Genomic DNA, 9,342 nt, shown 5'->3' with positions numbered 1-9,342 from the left:
TAAGAACTAAGCACAAACCCCAGCTTTTGGTGAAGCCAGCAGCAAGAAATTATCCCCAAATGCTTGACAGAAGCAAATGCTTTTGCCAATGTGTCTCTCCCGCTCGTGCAAAGGCTATTTCTGTCATGTATTAGAAGCTGCTACTCTTGCTTCAAAGGAGATGGGGATGTTTTTTTTAAGGGTTAGAATCTCTTAGACTACAAAAAGTTGTGGTGTCAAAACCCCACTGGCTGTACATCCCCTAGTCCATGAGGATGACTGTTGTGAGGCTTAGTTGACAAGGCTGTGGAACAAATAATGTGTCCTTTCAGCAATTAGTGATGCTGACAAGAAAAATGACTTGGTCTCTGTGTTTTCCTTACAGGTTGAGCAGCTGACAGAAGAGCAAAAAAATGGTAGGTGCATCTTTAACCTGACACTGCAGCCTAAAGATGAGCTCTCCAGCCAGCAGCCCAGCCTGCCTCAGCAATGACAGTCCAGAGAATGCTTTGGCCAGACTGGCCAAGGCAGGGCATGACCCAGGGATTTGGATCCACCAGCATTTCAGTCAAGCAATTTTTTGTGCATGTGCTTGAGTATCCTCACTATGCCATGGCTGGGTATTGCTGGAGTGCATGATCCAGGGAGGCTGTGCCAAGGCCACCTGCCTGCAGGAGCAAGGGGCAAGGCAAGACCCCCCATATCTCCTCCCCCCTCTCTCTGCAGAGTTCAAGGCTGCCTTTGACATCTTCGTGCTGGGGGCAGAGGATGGTTGCATCAGCACCAAGGAGCTGGGGAAGGTGATGCGGATGCTGGGGCAGAACCCCACCCCTGAGGAGCTGCAGGAGATGATAGATGAGGTGGATGAGGACGGTGAGAAATTTGGGTTTCTTCCACTCTCCTAAGCACCATCTCCACATCTGGAGGTGTGGGGGCCATCTCTGCAGTGCTGACAGGATCCATGCTCAGGAGTCACAGCCTGTGGGGAGCAACCTGCAGTGCTGTGAATTTGAAGGACACTAGGCACCCATCAAACTTCAGTGTGGTTCCTTTAGGAAATTTTTGAGGCAAAAAGAGACCATAAAAATTATTATTGCTGTAATGATCAGACTGCTTGAACTGGTGTTGGAGGGGGCAGGTAGGAGGGTACTCTGAAATTGTACAGGTCCTCTTGAAAAGCAAAATGTAGGTTGAATGTAGGAACTGCCATTTCAGAAATGCCACAGTTACAGGATTCTATCATCAGAAAAGTCTCTCACTGCCCAAGCATACACACACCCACATAAGTAACTGTCAGTATTGATTAGATCAGTCTACAGGTGATCACAGATAACAATATCCACTGGGTGCAAGTTGGGCAGGAAAACCATACTAAATACCTGGAAAATTAAAAAATGTAGGAACTGCCATTTCAGAAATGCCACAGTTACAGGATTCTATCATCAGAAAAGTCTCTCACTGCCCAAGCATACACACACCCACATAAGTAACTGTCAGTATTGATTAGATCAGTCTACAGGTGATCACAGATAACAATATCCACTGGGTGCAAGTTGGGCAGGAAAACCATACTAAATACCTGGAAAATTAAAAAATCAGTTAAAAATCAGGAAAGAAAAGGGAAATGAAAAGCTGTCATTGAAAACAACAGTACTGTACTGCAGATACAAAACCACACTGCATGTATACCTGCCTTCTGGAGCTTTTAGTATTAATACCTAGATAAGATATACATCTATCTCCATAGCAAGAATTTCCATTCATTGGTGCTTCCAGAAGGACTTTTGCCAAGGCAAAATGACTGCAAAAGGTAAGAATTCAGTGATGAAGTCAGAGCAGGGCCTCAGTCACTTACTGCAGTGGCCTGAGAGCTGCCTCTTGCTGCAGGACTGCTCTCCTGAGTTCCTGGGTTGCTAAAGGGAAGTGTGATCTGTCACTGAGGTTGCCCATCCACCCACCGTAGCACCAGCTGATGGTGTCTATTGTGCCTGCAGGCAGCGGCACCGTGGACTTTGATGAGTTCCTTGTTATGATGGTCCGGTGTATGAAAGATGACAGCAAAGGAAAAACTGAAGAGGAACTCTCAGATCTTTTCAGGATGTTTGACAAGTAAGAGCTGCACCATAGCGTGGTGGGGTGGTGGGAGTAGTGCAACCACTCTGACTTCCCTTCCCCAGTGTCTGTCTGCTCCTGAGCTCTTCTGTCCTCACACAGAAACGCGGATGGCTACATCGACCTTGAGGAACTGAAGATCATGCTGCAGGCGACCGGAGAGACCATCACTGAGGATGACATAGAAGAACTGATGAAAGATGGGGATAAAAACAACGACGGCAGAATTGACTATGACGGTGGGACATTCTTGCATGCGGTTTTGTCACGAGCCTTTGAGTGTCCCCCTGGGCAGGTCCCATGGTCTTGGTTTCCTTCCTGGATGGGCATGAGCCAGGCCTGACTGCAGCATGTTTGCACAGGGGTGGGAGGTTTCTTATGTTGTGACATGGTAGCAAGGGCCTGGGGCTGCCTCAACTGTCCCCATGCTGTGAAGGTCAGGCTGCACTGAAGCACTGCCATTTTTCCCTAGAGGGGACACTGCCTATCCCTTCCTGCCCCCTAAACACAAGCACCATGTCTGAGAGGCAGTATCTTTGAGTGCAAAGCTGCTGAAATGACCCCCAGACTCAGTTCGTGAGTTGAGTCTGTGGCTATGTCCCACCCTGGACATTCACGTTCAGTGTTCTGGTGGCAACCGAGGATGACGCTGAGCTCCAGTGACATTTCCAGCAGGAGTCACGAGGAGTCCTTGCCACAGTCAGAGAAGCAGTAGCCATCCCCCCTCAGCCTCTCTTTTCCACCACTGTGGGGGTGGAAAAGGAGACAGGGCTGGGGAAGGTTGCCAAGACTGCACTTGGCAGCTGCAAGGGCACTTTGGTCTCACCTCACATCTTTTGTCTCCAATGTTTTCCCCTTGGCAGAGTTCCTGGAGTTTATGAAGGGGGTTGAATAAATCTGAGGCCAGATGGACAGCTCAAATCTCCTACACTCCTCCAGGACAGCTCGAAACTCCTAAACCCCTCCTGCATCTCTTTGACTAAGTCCCCTGGCTACCAGCATGAAGACACAGCGCTGAGAAGGGTGGCCGGGAGGGAAATAAAACTTGTTAATACCAAGTGCCTCAGATGGTCTTTCCTTGGAGGTTTATTGACAGCTTCAACACGGTCATATACTCATGAGTAATGGGGCCACTCCTTGGGGCCACTTCTGGCAGGGTGGCATCACAGCTAGAGCTTTAAGACTCCAAGGAGGTATTTTGCTGCCAGTCCAGTGGCAAAGCCCAACCAATGGAGCCAGGGTGCTCAGTGGGAGCTGCCACGTTGCTTCTCCTCACCCCTGCCATGGTGAACAGGCTCAGGGTCTGGCACTGGTGCCTGCTGGTTTACCTGGAGCACTGGCAGCGTTTTAGCAGTGAAATATGAATTAAACCCCACTTAGGCCATCACTGCAATCCACAGGTGAGAGACAGTCCCTCTCTTGTCTACTCTCACCCCAGCTGTCCTGACGGGACACCCTTTCCTCTTCTCTGCCATCCTGATTGCCACCCTCTTGCACATGCGGAAAGAAGACTTCAGTTTTATTTGGAAACATGAATAAATTCCTAAGCTTTCTCTGCCATCCTGATTGCCACCCTCTTGCACATGCGGAAAGAAGACTTCAGTTTTATTTGGAAACATGAATAAAAGCCATTCCTAAGCTGGACTGGTTGCCTCCTTCCTGTTGCATCCAGCCTGGCAGGAGGCAGGTGGCAGCAGCCCCATGGCACCTCCTAGTCCTCCAGGAGCCCTGAGTAGGAGGCTTACTGCAATAAGTGAAACATCCAATTTTCCCTAAGAAATCACATCCATTTGGGCCACAGTGGCCCTGAGAAAGGCATGATCCTGCTTTGGGTCTCAGCTCCCAGGTGCAGGGCGACAGTAGGGCCAAGGAGCTGTCCCCAAGGGCCCTGAGCACCATCTTTTCTCGTCCCAAGGAAGCCCAGCATTCCTGTGGCATTAGCAGCTCTCCCTGCACATAGCTGCCTCCTCCCATCAAATTACAGCCCCAGCACAACTCACACATTGCAGTCATGTTGCTAAAATCAAACGTTTACCCAAGCAAAACAAACATTGGCAGGGCAAGACGCGAGGCTGTCGGTGCAAGCCCCAGCCATGCTGCCCTCTCCCTGGGGTGACCTTGTTTCTGCATTGTCCTTCTGCCTTTCCTTCCCAAACCAGAGCTTTTTTCCACCTCTGTGGATGGAGGTAACACCTTGAGCAGCTGTATTTGATGTGACATGCACTCTCACTTATAGCAATAATGAAATATTGTCATTCAGGACAAGTGGGCCTGAGGTGAAAACAGGCATGAGAGGGGTTCTTGGGTATTTGGCTGTGTCTTTTTTCAGTACAACAGACACTAAATGCTTTGCCCAACCAGGGTTTTTACCCCCAGAAAAACTGAGAAAACGAACTTGTCAGCTAGATCTGCTGATTTTCCTTAAAACTTGGGGTATTTTGGGAACACCCCTAGTGCAAACATCTGGTTGACCCGCTCAGAGGGGTCTCCTGAGGGTCCCAATCCCTCAATGCCATGGCACTGCAGGCTCAGAAGTAGTACAAGTGCATCGGAAACCAACAAACGTGGAAATGTGCTGGGTCTAAGAACCCTGTGACATAAAATGCATCCAGATGTTACAGTCTTCTGTTTCCAATGCATCTGTAGCCTAGAGGTCAGAGAAACGTTTTCCACCTCCCCAGTATAGCAGCAGGAGCTGATTCCCACTGAGATCTGCTTTTGAGGACAGAGCTGAAATGTTTTACCCTGAAAGGCTCCAGGGAGTCGCAAACACCTGAGCCTTGGCCACAAGACAAGGTGATGCCAGCTGTCCCCATATCCATGGCCATCCAGCCCATGGACAACTCACACCTGCACTCTCACATCACATGATGTGTCACTGACAGCCCTATTATGCTTCTCTGTCCTGGCAAAATCCCAGCATCCAAACTGGACTTCTTCAAGATATTCTCCACTGCTTACTGATAGGCTTTGGCTCCCTGAAGGGCAAATAAGAGAAGAAATAAAGTTAACTCACTCCCTTCAGTCAGCTTGGTGGCTTGGACTGTGCTGTGTCCCCAGGGAAAAGGAGCTGCAAAGGGCCACTTGGCTGTGTGCCTTGGCTCAGTGGCACAGGCCAAGTGGCCTCACGGGCTGCCCACTCACTGCTCAGAGTCAAACAGGGAAGGTGGTGGCTGGCAAGAGAGGACAAAGATCTTGTAGCAGCCAAAATTTGTCCCGAGAAGAGCATGTATGTTGGGACTATTTAGGCTTTTTCAGTCCTTGGAGCAGAGGTGCCAGCAGGTCGGCAGGCTCGGTGGGAAGCCAGAAACACTGATGAAAGGCCAGGCTGCCTTAACACACAGACTGTCTTCCCAGGGTAAGGCAGCAATGCCGTGGGGTGAGGAGCTGTGGGTGGATTTCACTGCCAGCTAAAACACAGGAACAACTGCATGAGGAATGTAACATGACATGACAGGCGGGAGAGTGGGTGAGCTGGCTGAAAAACCAGTAACCATTAGAGGGTCGGCCTGGTTGAAGCCTCCACAGAGAGGATGTGCTAATGATGAATGAAAACCACCCCAAGGAGACCATGTATCTGTGCAACTCCAAACCAACTTGCAGTTTTCCCTGCATGTGTAGTGAATTTCTTGTGCCTGAAAGGCTTTAAGGAGTATGACACATGTCCACATTGCTTGGGAAAAAGAAGTAATTAAAACATTTAAAAATTTTTTTTACATCAAGCAGGAAAACATTTACCAGTCACTAAAAGAGAGCCTGGATGTGATTGCTCTTATCCCCCTAGCTGAGGCAGGAGCTGTGCTGGCAGGTGACAGAGCCCATGCCACTAGACACAGCCACAGTTCTCAGGCCATTTACTCTGCTTGTCTTTGCTGGCAGTAGATTCAATTCCTGCTCTGGTTTGCAGCTTTACCAGCATATTTCAAACCTCTCTTCAGCCGTCAGTAAAACACTGCTGTGTGAACCAAGTCACTGCAGTAAGATCTGAGGAACTTTTGTACACACTGCCCTAATAAAAGCTCTGCATCTTGTCTACAGTCATAAATCTGCCACCAGAGCAGTGGCAATGTAACCTGAGCTAAGGTACATCAGACACACACTTCACTATGCCAAAGCCCCTGTGGTGTAGAAACACCTGCAACAGCCCTGAAACCTGGGCAAAGCAGAACTCATGTTCTGTTGCTGCTTTTGCTTGACTACACTACTGAAATATGGTAAAAGCAACATGTATCCAGACCTACTTTTCATTTTCACTGTGAACATCAACATCCCCAGTGAATACTCTGCCCCATCAGAGCATTTTGCAGGGCTTTGAGTTCTCCTGCCCAGTTCTGTGCTCTTGGCTTTCAGCATGACAGCTCACCTCTGCCAAACGAGCTGATTTGGTTACACGCCCTTTGCTCTTTTTTTTTAAATCAAAGCAGAGAAAGGATCCAAACTGGAACTTGATCCTGAGTCCTCTTAATTGCAAAGAGGAGAAACCATCTGCAGCATGACGTACAGCAGCAGCAAGCATGAAATGTATAACCTGATGTACAGCAGTCGTTAAGCACCGAGACACTCTCAAGCTTCTTGGTTTCCTGCAGGATATCAAGCACTTTATCACAAGAGTTTTGAAGTTTTTAAATATCAGAGATGACAGAGCTCTGCCTAATGGGAATATTTTCAAGTGGGCCACAGCTGTCAGTTCCCTCTCCTGGGCTCTGTATATGTAATACTTCCAAAAACGTTCTCCAGCCTCACTTCACCAACAGAACTTAAATGATTTCATAAGGCAAGAGAAAGAGGACGAAGACCCACCAGGAGGCAATGTCAGCACAGACTCCCCTTGGCATCTTTCCCTTTTGGGCTGGGGCAACCTGCACGACAAGGAGGGAAGCCATGAACTGAGCTGTTACAGGGTTAGAAAATGCAATAGGTGGTTAACTGATGTCTGGGCAGTGTCCTGTGAGACCATCATGTGTGCAGGGAGCAGACAACAACAAACCTGACACCAAGCTGCTGTGGAAGTTTACAAAATTCCTGCCTCTCACTACACAATGATGCCTGGATTAAGGTTACGTTCCTCTGCGCTGCATTTTGTCACGCAGCCGCTATTTTGGTCAGAAAGTCAGCAAGGCCATATTTGGGAAGCTGTCCCACTGAAGGGCAGCATGAAGGGCAGGAAGAAGAAAAAGCTGCTTTTGAAGGCAGGCCTGGGGTGCTGCCTGGAGCCACAGGAAGCCCAGATGTTGCCCTCTGCTTCTTGTTAACATGCCAACATCCTTTTCTCAGCCTGACCTTTGCCTCTCTCTCTTCCCTCAAACTGCATCCTGTGGGTGAGCTATTCACACAATGCAAGCACTTGGGGAAGACACCAAAGGAGTTGAGATGAAATCTCCCTTCTTATATAGAAGTCTCAGCGCTAGAGATTTAAAATGCGGAACTTAAACCATGTAGATCTGCAGACAGACAGGTGAAGGTGTAAACTGACAAACACAAAGTGAGTGCTCAGTTCAGAGGTTTTTTTCTTTCACTCTTGTAACAACACACACTGCAGCAGACTGACCTTCACTTGCACAGCTGGACCAGCCACTATCTCCTCCAACACCAGCAACAACCCAAGGGGACACCTACGCATCCCAGACCTCTCTGCCAGCCCAGGCAAGGGTTGCAGTGGGCTGCTGGGCAGTTCTGGGCCAGGGGCTGAGGCTGCCACACATGCACGCTAACCCAAATCACAGCCTTGCTTTTGGAGACAAACTTGCTCAGGCAGGGCAGGCCCCAGCCACACAGCTTGAGGGCCAGGGGGATTTAAGCACTGTGCATCTGTCTCTGGGTGACCTACCCCTTGCCAAGGGAGGATTAAATCGACAAGTAACCTCTTGCTAGTTGTCCTTCTGGAGTACTTGAGAGCCACAGGGACCAGACAGCCTTTTGTCACTCTCATGCAGTGACTGTACACTCTCTTCAGCACTGCACCCTCCCGACCTGCATGCTGCTCTCTCACAGCAATTCAGCTCTTTCAGCTGACAAACACCAACCTCCACAACAATCCAGCAGATGCACATGGCAGGAATCAGCTGAGGGCTGCAGGGACATCCCTGACTTTGCAAACCCCTCCGCATGTGAGGTTTAAGTAAGTAAATCTCTTTATATTGCTTGGTTTAGTGCTGGGTTTTTTCATCAGTCAGAGCCAATTAAAAAGTGGGAACTGAGAAAAGGTTTTTGAATTCAAGCCAGAAAGAATTCAATTGGCTAACCTATTTTTTAAACATCAACTACATTAATTGTATGTTTCAGTTGAATTTTTTTTTTTATCCAGCAGGTATTTTGCTGCTCTACTGCAGTCAGAACTACGTGCAAACTTCCATCCCTTGTGTGGATCCACGGATTCACCCCACCCGGTGGACAAGCGCTGGAACTGCAGTTCCAAGTCGCGTTAAAACAAGTGGCTCATTGCAGTACTAAAAAGCAGCTCTTGAGCCAGCTTTGCTGGAGCACCTCCCAGGTGCTCTCCTTATCTCACCAGCCAGCACATTTCAGCAGACAGGGACTTGTGTTACTGGAAAGACATTCCCTAAAATACAGTAACTATGAAACAATGTGTATTTTAAATATTCCTAAAATCTCACACATTCCTATTAACACTTCCGTACTTTCAAGTAGCTCAGGATACAACGCACACCAACTCAAACTGCTGTGGACTCTAATACCACAGCCAGCACTTCTTACCCTCCCAGTTTTTAAGGATTCAGCCACACCACAACTACCTTACCCACACAGCAATGCAGAAGACATGTCTCAGCCCTTGGAAATCTCATTTTCTTGTACCACCAGGAACTATCACAAAAACCACAATACACAAGAAAGCAAATGTCACCCTGGTCTTCAAAAGAGGCAAGGAGTGTGAAGGCAGACAGCTGGACTTAAGGCCTCACGAACGAGAACAACATTGACCTTGACGAGATAAGGACCCCCAGGCCTGGGGAGAATAGGCCAGAGCAGCTCTCCTGGAGCAGACAGGCTCTTCCAAGCCCGCCCTGGGCACCCACTGCCAGGCACAGCCTGCCCTATGGCCCCAGCCTGGGGACACCCAGGTGCTTTGCCTCTTACCAGTGCTCAGACCAGCACAGCTGTTGCACTCCCATCTGGTTGTGCTGTCCTTCAGGCCAGAGCAGCATCTGTGGGCGCCCTTGGCAGCACAGGAGCAGCACAGGAGCAGTTCCCAAGGCCTGGGGAAGGAAACGGGTTCATGGCAGTGAGCACAAA

At 49.0% G+C, this 9,342-nt stretch overlaps 1 protein-coding gene across 1 annotated transcript in view; it reads left to right on the top strand.

Annotated features, from left to right (window-relative positions):
• Positions 1 to 3,007, top strand: part of TNNC1 (troponin C type 1 (slow)) — a 6,114-nt gene extending 3,107 nt beyond the window's left edge. Inside the window, exons 2-6 of the mRNA XM_009080089.1 lie at positions 365 to 395; positions 706 to 852; positions 1,974 to 2,088; positions 2,194 to 2,330; positions 2,955 to 3,007. Coding sequence (XP_009078337.1) covers positions 365 to 395; positions 706 to 852; positions 1,974 to 2,088; positions 2,194 to 2,330; positions 2,955 to 2,986 — 462 coding nt within the window. The 3' untranslated portion in view covers positions 2,987 to 3,007. The remainder of the gene's footprint in view (positions 1 to 364; positions 396 to 705; positions 853 to 1,973; positions 2,089 to 2,193; positions 2,331 to 2,954) is intronic.
• The last annotated feature ends 6,335 nt before the right edge of the window (positions 3,008 to 9,342 follow it).

Source organism: Acanthisitta chloris, unplaced genomic scaffold, assembly GCF_000695815.1.
Source record: "Acanthisitta chloris isolate BGI_N310 unplaced genomic scaffold, ASM69581v1 scaffold7268, whole genome shotgun sequence".
Lineage (NCBI taxonomy): Eukaryota > Metazoa > Chordata > Aves > Passeriformes > Acanthisittidae > Acanthisitta > Acanthisitta chloris.
Note: the sequence above shows the minus strand (reverse complement) of the source record. Positions and strands in the feature narration are given on the sequence as shown.